General features: G+C 44.7%; 1 protein-coding gene across 4 annotated transcripts in view; it reads left to right on the plus strand.

Annotated features, from left to right (window-relative positions):
- Positions 1–27,952, plus strand: part of TENT2 (terminal nucleotidyltransferase 2) — a 377,719-nt gene that overhangs the window by 271,995 nt on the left and 77,772 nt on the right. For all 4 annotated transcript variants that reach the window (XM_029575592.1, XM_029575578.1, XM_029575585.1 and 1 more), the window contains one exon: positions 9,802–9,845. In XM_029575592.1, the coding sequence (XP_029431452.1) occupies positions 9,802–9,845 (44 nt within the window). The remainder of the gene's footprint in view (positions 1–9,801; positions 9,846–27,952) is intronic.

The following is a 27,952-nucleotide window of genomic DNA, read 5'->3' on the forward strand; positions in this document are numbered from 1 at the left end:
TCTTATCAGAGGTGGGTAGAGATCACATCGGACCAGTGGGTCCTGGAGGTGATATGCGAAGGGTATGCACTGGAATTTTGCAGTATTTCTCGGGACGTGTTCATGGTGTCCTCTTGCCCTTCCCCACAGAAGAAGCAGGCAGTGGAGTTCATGCTTCAAAGGCTCCTCAGACTGAGGGCTGTGGTTCCATTGCCCAAAAAGTATGGGTTATGATCCACTTATTTTGTTTTGCTCAAGAAGGAGGGCTCCTTTCATCCTATCTGGGATCTCAAGAGGATCTACCATCACTTGAAGGTGGCTCATTTTCGAAAGGAAACCTTAGGCTCTGTAATAGCGGTGCAGTTGGAATTTCTGACCTTCTTGGATCTGTCAGAGGCTTACCTTCATATTCCCATCTGATTGGAACACCAATGCTTTCTATGCTTTGCAGTGTTGAGGCAACATTATCAATTTCGGGCGCTGTGTTTTGGTCTAGCCACCACTCCCAAAACATTTTCCAAGATTATGGTGTGGTGATAGAGACGGCCTTGCGAAAAGAAGGAATCCAGGTGCATCCGTATTTGGACGACTGACTGATTTGAGTCATGTCTCGGGAAGAGAACTGCCTGGTGACACACAAGGTAATCCCCTTATTGCAGGAGCTTGATTGTTCTTGGTCAGGGTCACCATCCAATCTTCAACCATCCCAGTCATTGGAATATCTGGGAGTCCAGTTCAACACAGGAAAGGACAGAGTTTTCCTCCCAGAAATTCAAATCCAGAGATGTCTCAAGTGCATCAGTTGATGAACACCATATGCCCGTTGGTGTGGTCCTACCTCCAGGTACTTGGCTTTATGGCAGCTACCTTGGAAGTAGTACCGTGGGCAAGGGCGCATATGTGTCCTTTTCAGTGCTCTCTGCTATCTCGTTGGAACCCGTGGTCTTAGGATTATGCGGTTCGTCTGCACTTGCAGATGGAATTCTGCTCCCGTCTCCATTGGTTGTACCAAGAGGATCATCTGAGAAAGGGAGTTCCCTTGTCCTCTCCAGCCTTGTTGGTACTCACGACAGATGCGAGTCTCCATGGTTGGGGGGCTCACTGTCTGGAGTTAATGGCCTAGGAGCGCTGGAATGCCGAAGAGTCCCGCTGGAACATCAGTCGCCTGGAGGTCCGGGTGGTACGGTTAGCATGCTTGCAGTTCTGCCACAGGCTGCGGAGTCAAGTAGTTCGCATGTTGTTGTACAACATGATGATGGTTGTCTATATCAATCGCCAGGGAGGAACCAAGCGCCAGCAAGTGTCGCAGCTGATGGAATGGGAGGAAGGTGATCTGCTGATGTTCTCGGCCTCTCACATTGCAGGAAAAGACAACATAAGAGTTGACTTTCTCAACAGGGAGAGAGTGGTTGTTGTCAGCTGGGGCATTTCAGCTGATTATGGATCGCTGAGGCCTTCCATTCTTAGACCTGCTGGCGACTTCTCGAAATGCGAAGGTTCCTCGCTTCTACAGTTGCAGGAGTGATCTTTTTTCCCTGGGAATAGATGCTCTCGTACAATTCTAGCCGGAAGACAGTTTGCTTTATGCCTTTCCTCCATGGCCCTTGCTGGCAGGATAATTTGCAAGATCGAAAGCCACAGGGAGCTAGGACACCTGGTGGTGCTGGACTGGCTCAAGCGCCCATGATATGCAGATTTGCGACAATGCCTGGTGGAGGACCCCCTTCTTCTTCCGCACATGGATCTGCTTCTGCAGGGAATGGTTCTTCACGAGGATCCATCTCTATTCTGTCTTACGATTTGGCCCTTGAGAGGACTCGCCTGTTAAAGCATGGTTATTCCTCTGCAGTGATTGCCACTTTATTCCGCACTCACAAGTTCTCCACTTATTTGGCTTATGTGTGGGTTTGGAGAGTTTTTGAAGCCTTGTGTGAGGAGCGGGGTGTACTTCCTCATTCAGTTGAGATCCCTCTCATTCTAGTTATTTTGCAGGATGGATTGAATAAAGGTTTTGGTCTTTATTTCCTTCAAGGTGCAGCTCTTGCCTGTTTCAGAGGCCTGGTGAATGGTGTTTCCTTGTCTCATCCTAATGTGGCCCATTTTTTGAAGGGAGTGAAGCAACTTAGGCCTCCCTTGATGTTACTGGTTCCATTGCAGAATCTTAATTTGGTGCTGGACTTTTTGGCAGGCCCTATGTTCTGACCACTGCATAGCCCAGCCTTGCGATTGTTGACTTTGAAGACTGTTTCTGGTAGCTATTTGTTCTGCACGTTGGATTTCTAAGTTGCAAGCCTTGTCTTGCCAGGAGCCGTTCCTTCGGGTAACTCCAGGGGGCGCATTACAGCTGCATAAGGTTCCATCCTTCTTGTCGAAGGTAGTCTCACTTTCATTTGAATCAGTCCATCTCTTTGCCATCCCTGGATAAGGTCAGGGATGCAAAGGAGTTTCGCCTTTTGCACTCCTTCATTCCAAGTGTTGTGTCTTGTGTGGTATCAGGAGGTCTCTGAGTCTTTTCGAAAGATGGACTGCATGTTTGTTCTCCATGGCGGGAGTAAGCAGGGCGCTCCGGCTTCGCGGGCTACTATAGCTCATTGGATTAAGGAGGTGGTCACAGCCGCATATGTAGATGCTAGGAAGCCATTGCCCTACTCAGGTTAGGGCTCATTCCACTCTGACTTAGGCGGCGTCATGGGCAGAAGTTAATCTGTTGTCTCCCATTGATATCTGCCGAGCTGCGACATTGTCCTCCTTACATGCTTTTTCCAGGTTTTATCATCCCGATCTGCAGGCTCGGAAGGATTCAGCCTTTGCATTTTCGGTGTTGACTGGACCACGGGCAGCCTCCCACCCTGTTGGGGATTAGCTTTGGTAAATCCCACTGGTCCCGAATCCATCTGTCTACACACTAGGAAATGGAGAAATTACTCAGCTTCCCTCGGCTGCCGCATGAGTATGGCAATAGTCCTCCTGTGGGGCTCTGGGTCCCAAGGGATTACTGGTAAGTGTTCATTCAGTCCCTAGCTTGGGGTACCTAGAATCTTATGTGAATTTAGTATTTATGGTTGGTTGAGTACAGTTCTGTTTTTAATCATGTTTTTAATCAAGTTTTTTTGCTAATCTGTCCACAGTTGCTTTTGAAGAGAATACTGGCAGGCTGGGGTCACTACAGGGTTAGATATACTGTGATGTAAGCTTGTTCCATCTCCATCTGCTGGCAGGGGAGCATAAGCCCACTGGTCCTGAGTCCAGCTGTCTACACTAAGGAAAACGTAATTATCAGATAAGTAATTTCTCCATTTCTCCTAGAGACAAGCAAGATGATAGTCCTCATACATGGGTGACATCATCGAATGGAGCCTGGCACAGACTTTGATCTCAAAGATTCTAGAACTCTCAAATATGCCCTACTGAGCATGGACAGCTGTAGTCATCACCCCTGCCCCCCTAGACAAAGTCCCTATTTTTTTTTCTCCCGTGGAGCCATGTGGTCGCAGAAGCAGTGTACTCACTGTATTCACCTTTTTTCTCTTCTCATAGTTCTTTTAAGTGATTTTTTTTTTTGCATAAATATGTTTATTGATTTTAAGCATATTAAACATTAGTCCTACATAAACAAATAAGCATTTCACATTGTGCAGATACAGGACAAACCCCTGTTCCACGTCCCCTCCCACCCTCCTATCCTACCCTTCCCCACAAGTTGAAGACAAATATCAAAATGAACACCATCAAACATTTCATATGTATAGGTGTATCTCAAGTCAAACCAGGTAGTTAACACATGTAAGTAATATTTCATGGTTAGGATGATAGAGACATTCTCTCAACCAGAAGTGGGAAAAGGAGCAAACATTAAGAAATAACACAGTATAGCTATTTATAAAACTTGTCTTAGAGCAGCAATTCTCAACCGGTGTGTTGCGACACACCAGTTTGTCGCCAAGCATCGGCAGGTGTCATGGCTCCTGGTGTCCACTACCCCGTTGTGTTTCCCCTTTCCCTGCCCCCACGGGCCAATGGCAAGCCGCCTCCATTCTTCCTGCCATTGGGTGTAAGAAGAAGGGAGGAAGCTTCTGATTAGCCGGTGAGGCAGGAAGAAGGGACATAGCATAGGCCGGGAGTAGGGGGTTGGGAGGAGTGGCAGTGTCGAAGCGAGGCCACTAGGGGAACTCATCCCGTGGCGGTGAAGAAACTCGACCCGATGAAGCAAGGCTGCCATGGGAGCTCATCCTCGTGGTGGCAAAGAAGAAACCAGACTCCAATGAATCAAGGCTGCCACGGGAGCCCATCCCTGTGGTGGCGAAAAAGAAGTACCGCTGGAGTAAAGCCACGGGGGAACTGGAGCCCATCCCTGCAGCGAAGGCAGAAGAGGTTTGGCGGTGAGGCCCGGTGCATGCATGTGTGAATGGGTGCGGGCCGGTGTGTGGGTGTGAATGGGTGCGGGCCGGTGTGTGGGTGTGAATGGGTGCGGGCTGGTGTGTGGGTGTGGGTGAGCATTTGTATGTGATTTTTGAGCTTGTATATAAGAGAGAGTATGTGCGTTATTGAGGGAGACTGGTCAGGGAGGTGATGTGTTTCTGGGTGAGAGACCAAGACTGGTCATGGGTTCTAATTTGGGGTATGTGTGTGTAAGTGAGTGACTGGTTGTGGGCCCTAAGAAGAGGATCATAAGGACAGAGCTTCAGCAGCCACTGCTGCTTCTGGTGTGTGCTTTTGGCCTGCAGGAGAAAGGAGTAGGAGAGTTGCTGGAGATGGTAAGTAAAGGTGTCTTTTTAAGTTTATTTTTCTTGATTGACTGCCATTTTAATTATTGGGTATTATGTAATCTGTCTGTTTTGAAATACTTAATTGGTATTTGGACAATTTTAAAATAATTTTTATGAGTTTTTAAGAGTTGGATGATCTGTTCATCAGCTGTTTTGAAACATTTATTAGAATAGTTTTACAATTATTTCTGTGTGGGGTTCTATAGCAGCTTGGCTTATTCTGTTTTCCTAATAGGAAGTATATTGGTGTTTAGGTCCTGGTTTCATATTTGTGGTGTTACCTTTTCATAGATTGGGTTGTTACTGTTGGAGTGCATGCCGTAATACAGATGTAACTTTGTGCAGATTAGTTTGTGTGCGTTATTGCAGATCCTGGGACTATGTTAGGTGCTATATTTGTTTCCATTTCTCCAGGTTTGCACTGCATGCAGAGTGGCTTTTTTGGTTTTCCATTCCAGTTTTTGTCTCTATATTTATCATTTGTGGTCTTTCTGTCCTTGGTGAAGGTTGGCTTTGTGTGTGACTGAGGTGAGGTATTTTACTAGCATGTAGGCATTTGTATCAATCTTATTTGTTGTGTTGTCTCAATAGGATATGCATTAGTGGTAAATTACTGTCTTGTATCTAGTAGTAAAGGGAGTTTGTTTTGCTTTTACTGAGATGTCAACAGAACCAGAATATCTTTTTTGTATGGCGAGTTGTATTGGATAATGCCCTAGATCTGCTCTGCACTCATTGCTGGGGGTTGAGGGGATTTCTGTGGATGCAGAGAGTGTATGTTTACATATAGCCCCGTGACGGTCACATGTTCAGTTTGTCATGCATGTGAGAACCATCTGGCAGGTGTGTCCCAGCCGAAAAAAGGTTGAGAACCACTGTAATAAAGTACAGATCAAAATGTAAGGGTATCTCGAATACATTTCGGCAAGTGATCCATGTAGCCTCCCCATATCTCTGTGAACTTCCGAGAATGGTTTGACCTCATAGACCAGGTATTATAGTCCAATATCAATAAGGCCAGCATGCTGGCTGACCACTGCTTCTTGGACAGAGCTTCTGGCGACAACCATTTGATCAAGATACACTTTTTAGCACATGCCAAAGCTTTGTGTTCCACAGCCCAGGACTGATCTAGGACTGCATTCCTGATTGGACCCTGAAGGGAGTAGACATTGGGAGAGTGGTTCGGGAGTCCTTCGGGAATGTGCCTTTTGATCTCTCCCATATCCAAAACCCCGTTTTTTGTTTTTTTTTCTAGGGAAGCCTCTAAGGCTCCGTCCTTGGCAAGTTTTTCTCTAAGCCGGGGCCTCGATTCTTTGAATTAGTGCTTCTCCTTGGAAGCTAGGACTGCAGGTCTATTCACGAAGGAGCCTGTCCAGTATTGCTTCCCGGTGACCCTCCAGGGGTTCCCCTGTTCAGGAGTCACTTTGATACCTGCTGTACTCTGTAGGCTTCTTTTCTTAGGGACTGCTGTCACCAGTCATTCTTGCCTGCAGGACCCTCCTCTGTGGGGAGAGCTCTAGTCCATTAAATGGGCAAGCATGCCTTTCTTCCTTTCGCCGTGTCTATTGCTGAGCGGCTTGAGGGCTGAGTGACCCTGCAACCGAAGCACTGCTATTTGCTCGCAGTAGCATGCAAGCTGCTATTCCCCTTTTTTCAGGATCACCCTGTCTGTGGACAGATGATCTAGGGTCATGCATCGGCTGTCCATTGCTGGACTGCGTGCTTCCTTGGGGGAAAGTATATGCACTCATGGCTGGGGTAGTGATGCCTCAGCCAGGTGCTTGGCAGTCTGTTCCGAGATCGTCCTGGGCCTACCCTGGTACCTTTTGGGTTTCCAGGCTGGTAATGAAACCCTATTCTACTGGGTTTTGCGCATACAACTCCCCAGCTTCCCATCTCTAATTGTTTTCGGGATTTCACCCCTGGGACATTCACACTCAGGTTCTACTGTTCTTAGCAGGCTGAGGGCTCTATCTTGATGGGTAACTCCCTGCTGGATTTGCAGTGAGTTGTTTGCTTGGGGTTGATAGATAACCTGGCGACTTGTGCTTGCCCCAGTAGTCCACTGGTCTGCTTCCTTGTGTTCTTCGCTCCTTCCGACTTCCGGTGGTTTGTCAGAAGGAGGGGAGGACAAGCTAAGGCACTCGTGATATATCTTATGTATACCTCCAAGGAAGGATACACCATGTTTTTCGCCATGCTCTGGCCAGCACTGCCTTTAGCTTTTCTCATTTCTCTAGGTTGCCCAAAGGGCCTTCCTGCTCCCCTATGCTATCCTGTGACAGGATAGATGAAACTGTTCTCAACAGGTACTCTTGGATCAGCTTCAGACCTATCTCATCTCCCTGCTTGGGAGTTTTGGGCTACAGGTCTTTCGGGGATTGCCCCTCATCCCCAGAAACCCTTGCGCTGCTCTGCGCGGTCAGTTGAATCTGCTGCTTCAGCATGCAGTTTCTGTCCCAGGCCCTGCCGTGGCTTGATGCTTGTTCTCCAAGTGTTGCTTAAGGATTTTCTGCCCATTATGCTAATAGCCATACCTGGCCATTGTTCTGCAGACATATTTGGTCCTTCAGATGTCAGTGGACCGCAGTTTCTTCTGGGGGGCTCTCGGGCTCCAGTTGTTTTTTGGTTGTCTTCAACACCAAAGGAAATTGTTCAGTCTTTGTCCAAGAGTCTTTCTCTTGTCTACACCTCTGGGTTCTTCCTTTATCCAGGAAGTTCTATACCTACTGTTGAGAGGGTTTACTTTTCAGGAATCCTGCTTGAACTGTTTTCTTTGATGTGGAGTTTGCTTCTGCTTGCGCTCACATCACTCCTCTGCCTTAGGGCACCCCCTGCTGCACATGTCGGTTTATGTCTCAGTCTTTCTATGGCTTTTCTTTTAAAACCAAACTCTTTTACAGCCTGAACCTCTGGTGGGTCAGCTGCCTCTCAGGCAGAGGAGGGCAGTAGAGCTTCACCACTGGGCAGTTTCCTGCTTTGTCTCGCTAGGACAGCCTATAGCTAGGGATTCACCCATGTGAGGACTACCATCATACTTGTCATAGGAGAAAGCAGAGTTGCTTACCTATAACAGGTGTTCTCATAGGACAACAGGATGCTAATCCTCATGAAACCCTCCCACCTCCCCTGGGAGTTGGTTTCTCCATGTGTGAGCTATATCATGGATTGAGGGACTCTGCCTAGAGGGCAGGTTGATGACTACAGCTGCACATGCTCAGCAGGGCATGTTTGAGAGTTCTAGAATCTTTGACATCAAAGTTCTGTGCTGGGCTCCATCTGATGATGTCAACATGTGTGAGGACTAATATCCTGCTGTCCTAGAACACCTGTTACAGATAAGCAACTCTGCTTTACCCACACAAACAGCCTCTTGTAGAACTGTGGGTAAAATAAGGGCATACACCCCATACAAAAGAGATGTATTAGGTGCTGGGTTCAGGCAAGCTTAGTATTTACATGCATACTTCCTAATTTTAAAAAGTATGCATGTAAATTTCCCCGAGAAAACTACCCACATCAAGAGCAGGTGTAAATGCACGTTGGTAGTTTTCATGGGATAATTCTCTGTGAATGTATGCGCATACTTTCACTTTGAAAGTTAGTGCAAGTTATGTAGGTAAAGAGTACTCTGACTTTACATCTTTATGAAAATGACTCTCTAAATGGTTAACTAGTAAATAGTCTTACCAGTTAGTCCATTTAATGTTAGCTGTAAGGAAGGGAGGGAGCGAGTTCTGCTGTGGTTTACTGCAGTACTTCCTCCTGGCTAGATGTGTGGTCCCTGTGCCTGCCCCCATGTTGGTGCAGGCTGAGCCGCTATTGGCCAGCCTGGGGAGTACATAGGCATTTTGACATTCTGGAGGTAGGAGGAAAAAGAGAGGTATGTTGATTTTGATGCAGGTGCCTTTACCCAAATCGTTTGAGACAGATATTCAAAAGGAAGTTAGCCTGTTAAGCCGGACTAATGTAACTAAATTGGAATAAACATACCTGATATTTGACCTTCTACAAACAGTATGAAGTAGCAGCTGCCACTTAGCCAGCTAACTTGGGTGGGCAATGGGCATAATGGGGCGACGCTACTTAACCAGATAAGTTATCCAGCTAAGTAGCGTTATTCAGCGTTAGCCGATGTTAACCAGCTAAGTTAGAACTACTCCATAGCAGGTCTAAACTCAGCCAAGTAATACTTAGCCACCTAATTAAGTTTAGCCAGGGATATTCAGCAGCATATCTATGCTGCTGAATATCCCCTCTAAGTTAGCCAAATAAGTCTGTTTGGCTAACTTAGATAAATGATACTGGGCCTGATTTTAAAAAGCATTTACTCGAGTAAAATTGGGCTTTACTTGAGTAAATGGCTTTTGAAAATTGCTGTGATAGTATACTACATTTATGCATGTAACTCCTTTGAAAATTACCTCCTATGTTTTGAATATGTACCCCTTAAATGTTTACAAGTTTATATTTCAGTAATTTAAATGGCTAACTTATTAAACAATGTTTACATCTTTTAAGGATGTACACGCAGTGCGCAAAGGCCAGAACCACCCAACTTTGTAGTAGTTGCTTGGGTTCTATATTAGTTACTTTTCATCAGTTTACTATATTATTGATTTGTGTCATATACCCTTGGGTGACAACCATTGTTGAAATGTAGAGTATTTTTTGGTGTTCTCCATGGTAAGGTGCTGTAGTAAAAGTCTGTAATAAAGTGGGTTGTTAAAGGGAAGAGTAATGATGTGTGTGTATGTATATAGGTATATAATTTTTTTTAGTTAGCATGTTCAAAAGTGAGATCAATGGTGTATACAGGTGTCATGTTTTGTTTTAATTATACAAATATAAGCAATTAGTAAAATTATCTTAATATTGCCCTTTATTTTCTAGATTCAGATCTGTGCCATATGAAATATTTACACTTGCACAAAATGAGTATTTTAGGGTGAAGAAAGCACACACTTTACATACTATCCCATGTTTTTTAGCTTGTATAAAAATGACTTTTTTATAAATGCTAATTACAGCAGCTTTAAACTTTTTTTTGTAGCTCTGCCTGAACCCATCCTTCCATCACTTCAAAAAATGTACCCGGTAAGTGCATTGTTAAATTATAGAACGATTAAAATATTTATACATGAGTTCTTATGGGACTATTAAAAATGTAGTTAATACTTTTACATATCACAATCATTCATCAGAAAAGATTGAATTGACCAATCAGACAGGTCAATTCATTCTTTTTCATTGAGTAAACATACCTGATATGTGGCCTTGTACAAGCATGAAAGATTTAAATAGGTTCCATATTATATACAAGAATATTTGAGTATCATTGCTTTATATCAAATTGGAGGTTATTTGTGCTTATTTGTGCTTAACATAAGAAGTCTTAGTAGATTTTTTTAGCATTCAGTCAGTCAAATCCAGAACCAGTGAGTTATGCACCTCTACCAGCAGGTGGATTCACCCGTCTGTATTAAAGAAAAGGAAATTATCAGATAAGTAGTAATTTCTCCAGAGTGTATGCCTCATAGGAGTTGCCTTCAGATGTGACACGTGTTTAGCATCAATTAGAGACAATTAGCAGAAGCTTGGTCACTGGAGGGAGAATAATCATTGCAAGGAGTTTTTTCTAAACTCTCCTCTCTTCAAAAAAATAAATTCCAACTACAATACAAGATGGAGAAACATACTCCATGCCTTGAGAAACAATATCTAAGATAACCACACTGCATAACATTACTACAATTTAACAGAACATTCTATACATCATGTCCTAGATACCTAGTTACTCCATTATTTTGATTCAGTCTTTAAGTCCACACTCCAGAGGAGTCTGACTCAAAGGCTATATTTTTGTCTCACACACACTTCATATTTCAAAAGGGGAATCCATAAGTTGAGTACATTTTGGTACCTGTCTCTCACATAGTAGGTAATCTTTCCATAGTAAAAACCTTCAAGATTAACTATAGCCACCTGCTACTGGTAGTTTAGTTTGTAATTTCCAATTTAGGGCTACTTTGTGACTGACTGCTATGAGTAGATGCGCTACTAAGGGTCCACCCCCTTTACTGTGGAAAGTACAATTTGGGTTAGGTAGACAAGATTATTGCTGGATCAAATGGAAGATGTCTTCAAATAATGATATGAACCCATTAAATCACCTCCAGTAACATTATGAACCCATGAAATAACTTCCTTCAGTAAATTATTATTGAGCAGGTCTACCACTTATGATGGAACCTACTCCTTCGTAACCCTGCCAACTCTGACATAATCAAGCTCCTTTGCAATCTAACAGGAGTATGGTACCATTGGTACATCATTCTAGACAGACTCTCACTCAACACTCATCCACTTTACCTCACAACAAGAGAAGCATGACACAAGGCTACCCAATCCCCATCCTACACCACAATCTCCTCACTACTGAAAAATCACCCACCCAACCCCGGACACGCTCTACCAGGACCCTCATCCCAATCATGATCTCACCCTTTACTCAACTCCTAGGTCTTGCACTATTCTCATTGACACTCTTCAATGCACAATCTCTCACAAAGAAATCGCATATTCTCAACTATTATCTCCTTGATTCAAAGCCAGACATCTGCGCTATATCGGAAACCTGGCTCAAACCTAGCCTTGATAAATCAGCTACCTACACATTTTTACGATTTCTTCTCACTTCCCAGACAAAAAAAAAGAGGTGGCGGCCTTCTTTTAGCTGCCAAAAAAGAGCTGAGGCTAACCCTACAACCAGCCAAGTCTGCATCTAAACTAAAAGTAGGCCTTTTCAAATCTAACTTGCTTCAAATCCTCCTCATATATTTTCCGCCAGGACTTGTAGACTCAGATGCCTCCCCTATTATAGAAACCATAGCTAAGTATTTAAACTTGGATTCCCCAGCTATGATCCTAGGGGATTTCAACCTACACGTTGATTCAACTCCACTCTCTACCAACTGCGATGCATTTCTCACCTGCCTCACGGCCATGGGCTTCAAACAAATTATCAACAAGCCCACCCATAAAGCTGGCCACACCCTAGAACTTATTTTCATAAACTCTGGCTTCACGCACTCCACCCCTCCCGAATGCGTCACAGTCCCCTGGTCTGACCATTCACTGATCTCCACCACCCTCACGATGAAAGACAATCCTACTTCTCACCCCCTCCATTTTACATTTCACTACAGAAGATCGTGCACCCCTGATGTCCTCAGCGAACACCTAGCCAAAGAACTTCTTAACCTAGATGTCTCAGACCCTAACTCTGCCCTACTTTCATGGCACAGCATCACTGAATCGGTAGCTAACAAATTATGCCCACTGTCGGCCAAAAAAATCAGTCCGACCTTGAAAAGAAAACAACCGTGGTTCTCCAGTGAACTCCGAAAATTTAAGCAAGACCTTAGACAGAAAACAAATGGCGCAAGGCTCCATGCCCCAACACGTTAGCTTCCTATAAATCCGCCCTCCACTTCTACAGGAACTCCACCTACGAACAAAAAGAGATTTTTACACTCACAGAATTCACAACCTTGTATTCGACACCAAGGCCTATTTCCTAGCGTGTAGCAGATGGACTCAAAACAAGTGGGTATAGTGTGCTCGTGCTAGCAGTTGGAGACGGATCTGACGTCAACACGTGTACATATACCCCCGCAGGAAGTGCAGCAATTCAGTAATTTCAGTCTCCAAAGCAGTTTGGAGCTACCTCACGCACGCTGAGCGTTTTTCCAAATCCGAGAAGGGTATTACCTGGACTTTCTTCGGCTCCCGCCGGACAAGTTTGTGGAATCTCCTTGTTCACCCCTCAAGAGGACGGCACTAGAAGTTACCTTGCGGAGGCTCCTGTCCCTGAAAGCCATAATCCCAGTGCCTGCAGAGGAGATAAATTCTGGGCATTATTCCATTTATTTCATAGTGCCCAAGAAGGAGGGCACTTCCAGGCCCGTCCTGGACCTCAAGTCAGTCAACCGACACCTACAGGTCCCCAGCTTTCGCATGGAAACTCTGCGGTCTGTCAAAAATTCAGTACAGCCAGGGGAGTTTCTCACATCCCTAGATCTGTTGGAAGCCTACTTGCATATCCCAATCCATCGGGATCACCAGCGCTACTTATGCTTCAAAGTCCTGAACCAACACTTCCAGTTCCGAGCTTTACCCTTCGGGTTAGCCACCGCGCCGCGGACCTTTACCAAGGTCATAGTAGTAGTGGCGGCGTCCCTCCGGAAGGAAGGAATCCTCGTCGGTCCCTACCTGGACGATTGGCTGATCAGGGCAAAGTCACCGGAGGAGAGCCACCAGGCAACCAACAAAGTTATAGCTCTTCTGGAAAGCCTAGGATGGGTAGTAAACTTGAACAAGAGTTCCCTACAGCCTTCTCAGTCACTGGAATACCTAGGAGTCCGATTCGACACCCAGGAAGACAAGGTCAGTCTGACATCCAAGAGCAGGTCAAAGCTCTGGAATCATCTGCAGGCCCTGCTGAGCGTCACCCGGCCCACAGCTTGGGATTACCTACAGGTCCTCGGCCTTATGGCATCCACCCTGGAGGTGATACCATGGGCGCGGGCGCATATGAGACCATTACAACGCGCCCTCCTATCTCTGTGGAGCCCACGATCACAGAACTACACCGTACACCTACCTCTACCAGCCAGAGTGCGGATTCAGATACGGTGGTGGTTGCAGCCCGGCCACATGAGCCGGGGGTCAAGAATGTCCTCCCCAACCTGGACCCTGCTCACTACAGATGCCAGCCTGAACGGAAGAACTCACCGCCCAAGGGCGGTGGAACAGAGAAGAGTCGGGGTGGAACATCAACCGACTAGAAGCACGGGCAGTCAGGATAGCATGCCTGCGATTTGCCCACAGACTTCGAAACAGAGTGGTCAGAGTGATGTCGGACAACGCCACCACAGTGGCATACATCAACCGACACGGCGGAACCAGAAGCCGACAGGTATCCCTAGAAATAGCCCCCCTGATGACTTGGGCGGAAGCAAATCTCCAGGACATCTCCACCGTCCACATCGCCGGGAAGGACAACACCACGGCAGACTTCCTCAGCAGAGAAAGCCTAAGTCCGGGGGAATGGCAGCTGTCGCCCACAGCTTTCCAGATGATTGTGGATCAGTGGGGGACGCCGGGCATGGACCTACTAGCGGACAGGTCCAACGCTCAAGTACCCAGATATTTCAGCCGCAGGCGAGATCCTCTATCCCAGGGGATCGATGCCCTGGTACAGTCATGGCCTCAGGGGATCCTGCTATATGCCTTTCCTCCATGGCCCCTGCTGGGCGCCATTATACACAAGATTCAGCAACACAGAGGCCTAGTTCTTCTAGTGGCCCCGGACTGCCCAAGAAGACCCTGGTACGCAAACATGAGAAGACTACTGGCAGGGAATCCATTTCCCCTGCCTCCACACAGGGACCTGCTGCGGCAAGGTCCCATCCTCCACGAGGATCCAGCTCAATTCTCTCTTACGGTCTGGCCATTGAGAGGGCTAGACTGAGGAAAAGAGGATACTCGGGGCCGGTAATAGATACACTCCTCCGAGCATGCAAGTTCTCCACATCACTGACGTATATAAGGATCTGGAGAGTCTTTGAAGCCTGGTGCGAAACTCACGGCACCAATCCACATGCCTCTAAGATCCCTATCATTTTGGATTTCCTGCAAGATGGACTTCAGAAGGGTCTGTCCCTCAATTCCATCAAGGTCCAAGTGGCAGCGCTATCCTGCTACGGTCCCCGGAGTGATGGCAACAGCATCGCCACACACCCAGACGTTTCACGTTTCCTGAAAGGAGTTAAACACATTCGCCCGCCACTGAAGTGGCCGGGTGCCCCTGTGGAACCTCAACCTAGTTTTGGAATTTCTAGCGGGACCCTCCTTCAGACCCCTTCTTGGCCTGTCCCTCCGTTTGTTAACCTTGAAGATGGTGTTCCTGCTGGCCGTATGCTCAGCACGCCGCATCTCAGAGCTACAAGCGCTGTCCTGCCATGATCCGTTTCTCAGAATCACTCCAGAGGCTATCCATCTTCGCACGGTTCCTTCCTTCTTACCCAAAGTAGTCTTCCACCTCAACCAAACCATATCCTTGCCAACCACGGAAGGTTTGAAGAAGTCAGAAGAAGGTCGAATACTGCGCCATCTCGACATCAGCAGGCTGCTGTCCAGGTACCTGGAAATGTCAGAAGCTGTACGAAAGACGGACCACCTGTTCGTCCTTCACAGCGGGAAGAAGCAAGGGGAAGCGGCCTCACGGGCAACCATCGCCCGCTGGATCAAAGAGGTTATCAAGGCAGCCTACGTAGAGGCGGGAAAACCACCACCTCTACGGGTCAAGGCTCACTCTACCAGAGCGCAAGCGGCCTCTTGGGCAGAAACTAGGATGCTGTCGCCTGCAGAGATATGTAAAGCGGCGACGTGGTCCTCCCTCCATACCTTCTCCAGATTCTACCGTCTGGACGTCCAGGCCAGGGAGGACACAGCATTTGCGAGGGCAATCCTGAACGGACCTCAGGCAGCCTCCCACCCAGTCCGGGAGTAGCTTTTGTACATCCCACTTGTTTTGAGTCCATCTGCTACACGCTAGGAAATGTAGAGATTACTTACCTGATAATCTCGTTTTCCTTAGTGTATGCAGATGGACTCAGCATCCCGCCCGGCTGCCGGCATACCATGGGGATTCACCGACTCACGGTAAGCCATGTTTTCTTATGATAGGGCATCCACCCTGCCGGGTGTCGACGCCTTCCGGTTGAGAACACTGGCGGTCTCCAGCTACTATCAATCGGTCAGGGTAATCCTGTTCATTTAATCGATCGGTCAGTTACACATATATCCATAAAGCTTTTGCAAGGAAGATTACTGAATTGCTGCACTTCCTGCGGGGGTATATGTACCCGTGCTGATGTCAGATCCGTCTCCAACTGCTAGCACGAGCACACTATACCCACTTGTTTTGAGTCCATCTGCATACACTAAGGAAAACGAGATTATCAGGTAAGTAATCTCTACATTCTCCTATGTATCTGACCTCTCAAAAACCACCACCCTGTCCATCCCGGACGACCAAGCACAATCTAAGGCCAATGAACTTGCAACCTTCTTCCAGAGCAAAGTCTCCAGCCTCTTAACACTCCTGCCCCCCAGCTCTACCCCACCTCCTATCTCCTTCTCCTCTTTTTCACATACGGGAGCATCACTTGATTCATTCGAACCTACATCCGCCCTGGAGATTGAATCCTTACTAAAGAGAGTGAAACCCTCTACTCATCCTTCCGACCAAATCCCGACTAAACTACTCCTATCGGTGCTGGACACTATCTCCAAGCCTCTGGCTGATATTATAAACTGCTCTCTATCACAAGGAATCTTCCCTGATGTTCTAAAACTTGCCACCCTCAAACCCCTTCTTAAGAAACCGAACCTAGACCCCAGGGAACCGAACAATTTGCGCCCTATCTCCAATCTGCCTTTTGTCACCAAGATTATGGAAAAATTAGTCAATACTCAACTGTCAGATTATCTTGAAGACCATAAAATACTTCACCCATCTCAATACGGATTCTGCAAATCGCTAAGCACCGAAACCCTCCTCATCTCCCTCACAGACCACCTCATCATGGGCTTGGACAAAGGAAACTCTTTCCTGCTAGTACTTCTCGACATCTTAGCGGCTTTCGACACGGTGAACCACTCCATCCTCCTAAATCAACTATCCGACATTAGGATAACAGGAACGGCCTTCAGATGGTTCGATTCTTTTCTCAGTAGTAGAGGCTATAAAGTGAAAATCAACAACAAAGAATTCCCCACGCATCAATTCTTCACTAGGAGTACCTCAGGGCTCTTCCCTGTCTCCCACTCTCTTCAATATCTGCCTCCTTCCCCTCTGCCAGCTGCTAACAAACCTAAAACTAAAACACTATCTTTATGCCGATGACGTACAAATCCTGATCCCTATAACTGAATCACTTACGAAAACACTTAAGTTCTGGGACAGCGGTCTCCAAGCTATCAACCTCCTCCTCACCAGCCTTAACCTGGTACTTAACTCTGCCAAGACGGAACTCCTCCTCATATCTCCTGAATACAGCGATAACCTGCAGATAACCCACCTCAACTCCCTACTCACCCAAGCAAGAGATCTTGGAGTAATATGTACACTTATGTACACTTATGTACACTGTTCCAAGTTTCATAACCTTGTTCTATGTAATGCCTTTTGGCAATTTTCATGTTCTGTTTCAATGTAAACCGATGTGATCTTTATTTCATATAGGAACACCGGTATATAAAAATCTAAAAATAAATAAATAAATAATAATTGACAACCATCTGAACTTAAAGAAGTTCATCAATCACACAACCAAGGACTGCTTCTATAAACTACAGGTACTAAAAAGACTTAAACCTCTTCTGCACTTTCACGACTTCAGAACTGTCCTCCAGGCCATTCTATTCTCCAAGATAGACTATTGCAACTCCATTCTGCTAGGTCTCCCCGCCTCCTCCACCAAACCTCTTCAGATGCTCCAAAATGCTGCTGCTAGAATCCTAACAAATACCAACAGAAGAGATCACATCACTCCCATCCTCAGAAATCTGCACTGGCTACCAATAAGCTTTAGAATCCTACACAAGTCCCTCACCATCATTTATAAAACCATTCACAATCAGGTCCCGATCGACCTGCAATTCCCACTCAGACACCACACCTCTTCAAGACCTATCAGGGAAGCTTACAAAGGATCTCTGCACTTTCAGGAAAAACTCAAGACCTGGCTGTTTCAACAAGCCTTCCCGTAACTCAGGCCCGTCTCAGCTATGCCACAGTTCAAATACTAATGCCTTCCATTCAGTGCACACCATTTCAGACATTGCAAATGATTTGTTATAGTTACCGAGTTACCTTCTGCTTCTGGCTTCTTCATCTCCCAAGTTCCATTACCCTTGTTTTATTGTAACTTTTGCCTCTTCTTATATGGTAAGGTTAATGTTATAACCCCCTGTTCCTTGTTAACCGATATGATATGATCTGTATCATGAATGTTGGTATAAAAAAGTACTAAATAAAATAAATAAATAAATAGAACAGTTTTCCTTATTGGTCATACATAAAGAATTCACTTGATTGATTCTCCAGATTATTTGGTCCCATTCCAAGTGTGTGAAATTTAGGCTCATATCCTTCCTTTATGCTTCCTTGCATCTCCTAAAAGAATCTTCCTTTTTCCTTCAGAATTTGATAGTCTGAGATAAGGCAGACAGTGTGTTAGGGTTTTAAAAAAGGGTTTGGATAAGCTCCTGGGGGAAATGCCCATTAACTGCTATTAATCATGTTGAATTAGAGAATATCCTCTGCTTATTACTGGCATCAGTAGCATGGTATCTATTTAATGATTGGGTACTTGTAATTCGGATTAGCTGTTGGAAACAGGATGCTGTTGGAAACAGGATGCTGGGCTTGATGAACCCTTGGTCTGATCTAGTAAGGCAACTTCTTATGTCGTTAAGTCTTTTATTCACTAACTGGTCACCAAAGTTTTTTCAGATGCCTTCCATAATTTTGCATATTCTGAATTTTAAGTTAGAAGCCTTTTTAATTACAAATATTTGAATATATGAATGTTTTTAATATCTATTTTTTCTTTAAGTTGCTGTATGGATAACAATTTGCTACCCCTAACAGTTGACCTGCAGCCTTAAAATGTGCTTCTATAAAGCCAATATTAAAACCACACACAACAAATTTGAATAATTGCAGACCTCTCTCCATTCTACATTTATTGGCTACATTTACTGAGAAAACATATACAAACAATTGTCAGAATACATTGAAGATAACATCCTTTACCCAAATCCATTTGGTTTTAGGAAAAACCATAACACAGAATCTCTACTGCTTTCCCTATCTGATACAATCTTTAGAGGATTTGTCTCAGGACAGTCATATTTGTTAATTCTACTCAACCGCAGAATTGATACAGTAGACAATTTTATTTTGACACAAAGATAAATAGAAATTGGCATAACTGACAAGATCCTTACAGTGGTTTGTCATTTATCACAAATCATTCTTTCCTAATAAAAATAGACAATACCTTATCCGATGTAATGATGATGCCAACAGTCCTTCAGGGCTTATCACTTTCAGCTGTCCTGTTTAACATATACCTTTTACCTCTATGCAAACTAGGCCTGAGTTTTTACATGTATGCCGATAATGTGCAATTCATTATTCCAGTAAACAACGATATTGATCATACTCTTAACCCTTGAACATCTATTTATCAGCTATTCAAAAATTACTATCACACCTCAACTTAGTTTTAAACTTGCAAAAAACAGAAATCATTTGGCTTAACAGGAAAAAGACCATTAACACACCTTTACAGTTTACAATAGGAACACATTTGATAAAGTCCATTGAACAAGCCCAAGATTTAGGTGTTATAATAGATAATAAACTAGCTAAGAAAAAACACATCAATATGGTAATCAAATCCGGCTACAATAAACTTCACGTATTAAAATGATTAAAGTCGGTGCTGAACTTACGTGATTTTCGAACAGTGCTACAGACCATGGTGTTTTCCAGTTTTGACTATTGTAAAGCATTGTTGTTTGGATTACCTGCATCAACCTTAAGACCTTTGCAGCTGTTGCAGCATGCAGCAGTAAGAGTACTAACCTGTGAAAAAAAATACAATCATATTACCCCGATCTTGATATCATTACATTGGCTGCCAATAAAACATTGAATTCAATATAAGATTCTAAGCACCATTCACACAATCATAAATAATAAACATGCAGATTGGCTGGGAGCAGCTCTGCATTTCCATACTCCCCAAAGAAATTTAAGATCGGCTAACAAAGGTCTACTGAGTATTCTATCCATCCAAAGTGCTCATCTGTCAGAAGTACGAGATAGAGCAGTGGTCCCCAACCTTTTTTGCACCAGGGACCGGCTTCAAGCAAGACCATTTTTCCATGGCCCGGCAGGGCGGGGTGGGGTAGGGGCGGGGCTTTGGTCATATGGGGGCGGGGTTATGGAGGGGGTTGGATTTTAGTGCACACTTATCATTTAATTATGACATTTATAATGTGAATGTGACTCAACTCACCATAGGTTCTCACATGCATGGCACACTGACCCATGATCGTCACGGAGCTAGATGTAAAAGTACAGTTTGTATCCACGGGAACCCCCCTGACCCACAATAATGGATGTAAAGCAGAATTATGACATTCCCCATACAACTCACCCTACAAAAAAGATATTCTGCTTCTGGTGACATCTCAGTAACAGCAACTCAAACTCCTTCTACTTCCAGGCTCAATAGCCCTACTTATGAAAAGACAGCAGTTTACCACCAATGCATGTCCTCTGAGAAAACACAACAAATAAGACCGATACAAACGCTTACATGCTAGCAAAATATCTCATCTCAGTAACAGACACAGAACTGACCTAACATACTCCCAGGATCTGTAGTAATGCACATAAACTAATCCGCACACAGTTATACCTGTATTATGGAATACACTCAAACAGGAGCAACCCTATCTATGAAAAGGCAACACTACAAATATTAAATCAGGTCCTAAAAACCAATACACCTCTTATTAGGAAAACAGAACTAGCAAGCAGCTATAGATCCCCACACAGAAATAATTGTAAAACTATACTAATAAGCAGAATAAATGTTTCAAAACAGCTATGAACAGAATAACATCCAACAATTAAAAACTCATAAAAACTATTAAACATTCTCCAAACACCAATAAAATATTTCAAAAAAGCAGACATCACACAATTAAAATGGCAGTCAAGAAAAATAAACTTAAAAAGCCACCTTTACTTACCCCCTCCAGCAGCTCTCCTACTCCCCTTCCCTGCAGACCGTGGCACTCACCAGAAGCAGCAGTAGAAGCTAAGCTCTATACTTATGGTCCTCTTCCTTAGTGCCCATGTCTCTCACACACACCATACCAGTCATGCCCCCATGACCAGTTTCTGTCTCTCACACACCAATCATCTCCCAAACAGTCTTTGGCACACACACACCAGTCACCTTCCTGAACAGTTTCTCTCATGCCATACACACACACAGGCTTCCCACTCCCGTGTTCTATGTGGGTTACATATGTGGGCTTCTCACGCTCATAATTACTTTCTCTGTCTCTCTCTCTCACACACACACACACACAGGCTTCCCTCTCTCATGTTCTCTTTCAGATATACAGGCTTCTCCCTCCCATGCTGTGTCTCACACACACCCAGGTTTCTCACTCTCATGCTCACTCTCTTCACATGCACAGGCTTCTCATTCCCATAATCACTTTCTCTCTGTTACACACACACCAGTCTCTCTCATTTCCATGCTCACTCTCCACGTGCACAGGCTTCTCATTCCCTGAATCACATTCTCTCACATTCACACACACCAGTCTTTTTCTCTCACACACACTGTCACCTTACCAAGCAGTCTGTCTCTCTCATGCATGCACACTCACCCAGGTTTCTCACTCCCATGCTTTCTTTCACCCCCACAACACCAGGCTTCTTACGCCCATGCTTTCCCACATACCCAGACTTCTCACTTCCATGCTTTTTCTCTCTCTCTCACACACACATCAGTCACCTCCCTGACTGTCTCACACTCTCACATACACATCAGTCATCTCCTTGAGCAATCACTTTCATTGTCTCTCACATACACACACACACACATCAGCTCTCTGACCAGTCAAGTCACACACAGCCTGGCTGGCTGCTTCTCTCTCTTTCTCTCACTCACTTCCTCTTCTCCCCCCCCCCCCCCCGAGCACAAATGGGAGCTGCAGCAGCTCCCGCAGGCCAAGAAAGAAGAATCCCATCGGCCGCGGGAGGCTCATGCTGCTGACTCCTTTCTCGATTACCGGCTGCTTCTATTGCTCGGGGACCGACGCTGCAGCCGCCGCTGCTACTTTATCACGCAGCACGGCTCTTTCTCCTTCCCGCGCACCGCTACGTGTATCACTTCCTGTTTCGGGTCACGGGAGGGGGGCAGGCGCGTGAAGAAGAAAAGGCCAGCCAAGGGTGCCACAGCTTCTTCTAGCACCGCTGCCGTTCCCGCTGGGCTTGAACGTGCTGACAGCCCGGCGGCAGCGGGAGAGACCGGGAGCGCGCGACACACCTGCCGGTGCTTGGCGGCGCCGCGGACCGGCAAAAAACTCCCACGGCCCGGTCCCGGTCCGCGGACCGGTGGTTGGGGACCCGAGATAGAGCACTCTCAATTGCTGGGCCTTGGTTGTGGAACTCACTACCTGAAGTTATGACTACAAAAAGAACAAAAGATTTTAGGAAAGGATTAAAAACTTTGCTATTTAAAATGGCTTTCGAAACTGATCAAATAAAATAAGAACAGACTGATATAGAATAGGGTACGAGTAAAGGCTGAATTATAATAATTGTCCTTGATTTTATGTATGTATTTTTTATTTTAATTTATGAATGTGAATTTGTGATTATCTAATAGAACGACTGTATAGAAATAAATCAAATAAATAAATGCTTTGATCATATAAGCACTTAAAATTTGGTTGAAATTTCATGGCTACCTGCTTGATCGGGCGTGCAAGGAGAGAGCTGGTTGCTTCCCCTTATTTTTGCAAATTGCTAACTTTTATGTCTGGAAGAGTGGCAGTTTATCAGCTTGATGCTAGCTTTCAACACATGGGTTGTTTTTGTGCCGGTTTAACATCTTGGATTGGGATATGAACCCTAAACCGCAATGGGTACCAAAGAGAGTGCGGGCTGGTGACGTGAGTCAGGCCGCGAGCGATAGGGGCGACAAAGTGATTGCGATCATGTCTGAGGAGATGCTTCAATAAATAATGAAAGCGGTGTTAGCCGCCCTGGATGATCGCTTGATTAATCTACAGGCTGAAGCAAAGAATATCTGTAGAAGATGACAGTTTGCAGCAGGCAGAGCAGCAAATTGCTGCTCTGCAAAAAGCAGTATAAGCTAGTGGAAGACAAATGAAGGGTCAGGAAAATCGTGGCCGCAGGAACAATATCTGTTTAATTGGATTGCCGTAATCCGTAAAGGACGCAGAGCTTGCAGAGGTGTTTGAAATTTGGCTGCCTCTTGAACTGGGTCTTTTCAGCTATGAGGCACAGATTGTATGCAAGCAGGTTCACAGAATCAGCTTGCAAAGAGAAGAGAATGCAAGACTGCATCTGGTTATCGCTTGCATTCTCGATTGGACATTCAGTCAGGATGATGCAAGCTTACCATAAGAAAGGAGTACTGGAGCATAATGACTGCAAACTGCTCCTTTTCTATGATTTTTCTCAGCAAGTAGTAGCGGCATGGAAGGACATGGCACAGATCTGCTCCATTCTTCGTCGGAAAGGTATACAGTTTGCTCTGCTGTATCCAACCAAATTAAGGGTATACTACGAGGGCCATGTGCAGTGTTTCTGGATAAAGCATCGGCTGAATGAATGGCTGAGGAACTTTGTGGCCTGCATATTTTTATGCTTCTGAGGTTTAACGGCAGGTGAGGCTACATGGCCAGAAAGTATATACCCTTTTGATAGAGAAGTTCTTTTAAATTGGATGTTCCATGTACAACATATGCTTACTAATCTGCTCCTGGAGAAGAGCTGTTCTTAAGTGGATATGTATGAGAGAGTACATGACCTATGAGAAGATCTGATGGTTAAGAAGTCTTGCCTTCCTCTAGCTGGCAGAAGGCTTTTGTTCAGTTCGGAGTTAACAGTCTGCTTGGGAGTTTAGCAATCTGTTCTTATTTAGGAGAGTTGTGGGTGGATCCTTGGACCGGTGGCAGATGACCACGCCCCCGGGGAAAGATCCTGAGAGGGACCACCGGTCAGGCTCAGAGTATGGAGACAGACACACACTAGTTCTTTTATTAGTATACTGAACCACCAAAGGTGGCAGTGGTGAGCTGGAATGCCCGGTTGGGCTGTAGTCCCTCAGATACTGGAACAGTGATCTCTGGAGGCTGAGCTGTAGAGAAACTGAAATATAGTGAGTAGGCAGGGTATGCAGAGTTCATGTACTGAACCAGATGGTAACACTCACACAATGTCTCATAGAAGCCCAGGAGCTGGAATGTATAGACCCTCGAGGAGCGAGTACCTGGTTCCAGGGAAAGCTCTGAGAGAGTGATGGTAACTCACTGATGTAGTTGGCAGTGATGACTTCCAGGCAGAAGAGAGTACCGAGCAAGTCTGGGAACAAGGGCCCTCGAGGAGTGAGTACCGGTTCCAGACTGTCACCTGAAAAACAAAGGAGAGAACAAGGGCCCTGAGGAGCGGGTACCCCTAGTAAGTCCGAGGAGGCAGAGTAGCTTAGGTAGAGTAATCCTTGCTAACTCAATGTGTTAGCAAATTCTAAGACCTTATATATCCGTCGCGGGTGACGTCATCTTCGGGGAACGCCCCCGAGGTTCGCGCCATCGCCGGTACTTCAGTCGGGGCTGCACGTGCGCCCCTAAGCCTCCAGGAAACATGGCAGTTTGCAGCGTCTAGCCAGTCTGAGGTCGCCGGAGGACTTCGGCAGAACAACGCTGCAGCATCCAATCTTCCCGTGGACGAAGAAGGAGGCGCCAAAGAGGTAAGGAGGGCTGAGAGAGGGCGTCGGGAACCGACGGACACAACGGCTTTACTGCTGATATATGAAATATTGTGCGTTATAACGTGTGCGGTTAAATATTAGTTCATGAGGGAGCAACCTGAGCACACCCTGGGAGGAAGAATGTTGTGGGGTTTGGATCCTTGGAGAGCACAGAGGAATAATTAGTTTTCTAAGAGGGAGAAACAGAGGGGGGAAGGGGAAGAGGGGGAGTAAACGGTTGTATGCATGGGTGTGTATGTTGATGTGATGGGCTCTGGGGGGTATAGGGAGGTTTGCATGTATTTGCTTGGGAAAGGGGAGAGACTGGCCACATAGGAATGGGGTCTCATTGGAATTTTCCTCTGTATCAAAGCTGGGTGGTACTTGAGCACAACTTTTGGCATATCATTTTCTCCATGATAGCGGGAACTGGTGTCATTCTATATTATGTAGTCAAATATGTCTGACTACATATATATATATATGCAGAAAAAGCTGCTTGATACGTTTAAGAAGCGCAAAGCACATACTGTTATGCTTCAAGAAATGCATTTAAGTAAAGAACATGTTAAACTGAAAAGAGATTGGGTATGGTAATGTAATTTCTCATCTTACATGCTTGGCAAAGGGGAGTGGCTGTCCTAGTACACAAACAAACACCTTTTCAACTGGGAGACCAGATTTTGGATGAGGAAGGCAGATGTGTTATGATTAGAACACTGGCAGTCCGAAAATCGGGTTTATGTAATTTGTAAGCTCCCAATAAATACACCCACACCTTTTTGAAGAGTTTACTTCTGCTTTGGTTCAATTCTCTGATTATAAATGAATAGTGTGGGGGAGATTTTAACACAGTTGAGGATGCAAGAATTGATTGTAAACCAGCAAAAGAACATAAACTGGCCCATAATACAGAATTGTCAATGGTGAATATTTGATGTACTCTTCATCCTGGAGAGAATGACTTTACGTCTTACTCCAATCCCCATAAAAGTTTTTCGAGATTGGATTATTTACTGATCTTGGAGGAGCTTTTTTCCCTGGTAACTGACTCTAATATTAGAGTAAAATACAACTAGGGGATGCAGGACAAAGGGCAGTGAACTGGAGTAAGAATCCTAATCTTTACAAAGATCAAAAATTCAAATACTGTCTAAGAGCAAGATGGAATGAGTTTGTAGATTTCAATGATAATGGGCAAATTAATGAGGCAGTGGTGTGGGCTCCTAAGATGAAAGGGTGTTTAACTGTGATAGAGACAAGGACAATATCTGCTTTTCTACTGGCACCTTCCACCATATTAAAGGATATATAACTTAGGTAGTTTAGAAAGTCCGGTAGGTTCAGTCCACCCCCTACGTGTTTTTAGGCCTGATTTTCACTTCCCATTTCATATGAATGTAATTAATGAAGTATTTAGCACCACAAAAAAGTTACAGAAACACTTAACGCAACATTTCAAATAAGAGTAATAGTCTGGGGAGAATATTTATTTGACTGTAGAGATTCTTTCTAACCAAGACAAGTCAGTACTGTAACCAAGCCCTTAGATCCTATTTAATGTATCTTAAGCAGGTTATAATTTAGCTCAAACAGTCTACCTCAGTCATGGGCATATTAGACCCTCAAATATCTCAGGTATTCTGGAACCCATTTAAAGGAGAACATTGCTTAACAAGATAAAGCAGCTAAGTCTTACCTAAGTTGACTTTATAGCCAGATATCATTCCAAATTCTATCATCAATGATAGAGGTGGGTTAATTGTTTTAAAAAATGTGTAGCCTGCTGATCTACAGAACTCAGGTAACAATATAACATACAAAATCAAGGATATCAACAGAATAAATTAAAATATTAAAACAAAATAAAACATACCAAATACAATATACAAAAAATAAAGTAGAACTACCAGTACAGCCTAAAATAAACTTGACATCATCAGCCCCAGTTCTGCTGTTCAGATATCCTGAGAGTCAGCATAGAGTCCCTCAATGTCAATTGTTATGCAAGAAAGCAGAGGAAAACAAAAAGGATTTCAATTTTTCCTAGAGCGCAGATAATCAGCCTCTGCTTTAAGGTGTTCGGGGCTTTTGTTCCACAATGTAGGTAGACCCAGCAACTTGAATCATTCGATCTTGAGACTTTCAGATGCACCATTTTGTGGGAGGTACAACAAGAAGGCTCCTAAAAGAGGAGTGTAACATACAAAGGGGACAATAACTGACTAATTCTGGAAAACATTCTAGCATTTCATCATGAGCAGATTTAAAGCTGTTAGAATTTTGAACCTGATGAGCCAGAAGACAAGAAGCCATTGTAGATCTCCAGCACTGATGATATGTGAGCCTTAAGAGGTAACCCTGAAATAAGGCGTGGTGCAGAATTTTGTATGAGCTACAGAGCTTTCAATGACAACTTTGGAAGACCCAAAAAAGAGAATTACATTTGTTGAGTGATGTAAGGTTAGCCTGAGTAACAACACAAAAATCTGCTGTTAAATGACTAGCAACCAGAGCAGATGCAATTAAAAAAAACAAAAAAAACAAAAACCTGCACTACTGATTGTATCTGCGGATGGAATGGAGGGAAGAATCAACCACCATTCCCAGATCACAAGTACATGGCTTAATAGGAATGGTGATGCTATCAAAAAGCCAATATGCTGAACAGCGAGAGAACAGCAGTCTCTGTTTTGCTGAGGTTTAAAAGCAAGTTATCTGTTAATCGTGTCTTTATTTGTGAGAAGCAGCCAGTAAGCTTATCAAAAACAGATGAACTAATAGGGAATAAAAGCCGAATATAGTCTGCAGATAATATCCTGCATAGAGGTTTGATAAGATTCTGAATATCAAGAAGGACATTGTCTGCAAATAGTGTTGTTTTGTGTATAGTGTTATCACTACTGCATATGCCTTTTTTGCTCGAATGATGTCTAGCTATGCAGGCCAGTGTTTCCAGGGACATCACAAAAGGTATGTGTAATTAAGATTGTAGCTGTTAAGGAAGGTTTTATTTCTACAGGTTGATGCTATGGTGCAATAAATAAGATTTATCCCAGGACAAGCAGGGTGATAGTCCTCAATTATGGGTGAAGTCACTGGACGGAGCCCTATTACAGAAAAACTTTCTGTCTAAGTTTCTAGAAACTTTTGACTGGCACTCTGAGCCCACTGTGCATGCCCAGCATGCCATGATCCCTCGAGCCACAGGGATCTCCCTTCAGTCTTCTTTTTTCTGCACTGCTGTTAGCCTCGCGATGAAGGTTTTCACACAATTTTATCCTGACAGGAAAAGTTTCAAATGTTCCCCCTTCATAGGGGTCTCCCTTTCGATACCGGTCGGTGAGTATAAAATTTCCTCCGGTCAATATCGTTTTTGCATTTTTTACTCTTCACAAGGCTGTCGATGGCTGTCCGGCCTTTAAAATGGCAGCGGGTTTCAAAAAATGCCCGCATTGCCCTTGTACCATGTCAATCACCAACCCACATGTAGAGTGCGTTTTGTGCCTGGCCGAGGGACATAACCTATCAACATGT

Source organism: Rhinatrema bivittatum, chromosome 1 (assembly GCF_901001135.1).
Source record: "Rhinatrema bivittatum chromosome 1, aRhiBiv1.1, whole genome shotgun sequence".
NCBI classification, from domain to species: domain Eukaryota; kingdom Metazoa; phylum Chordata; class Amphibia; order Gymnophiona; family Rhinatrematidae; genus Rhinatrema; species Rhinatrema bivittatum.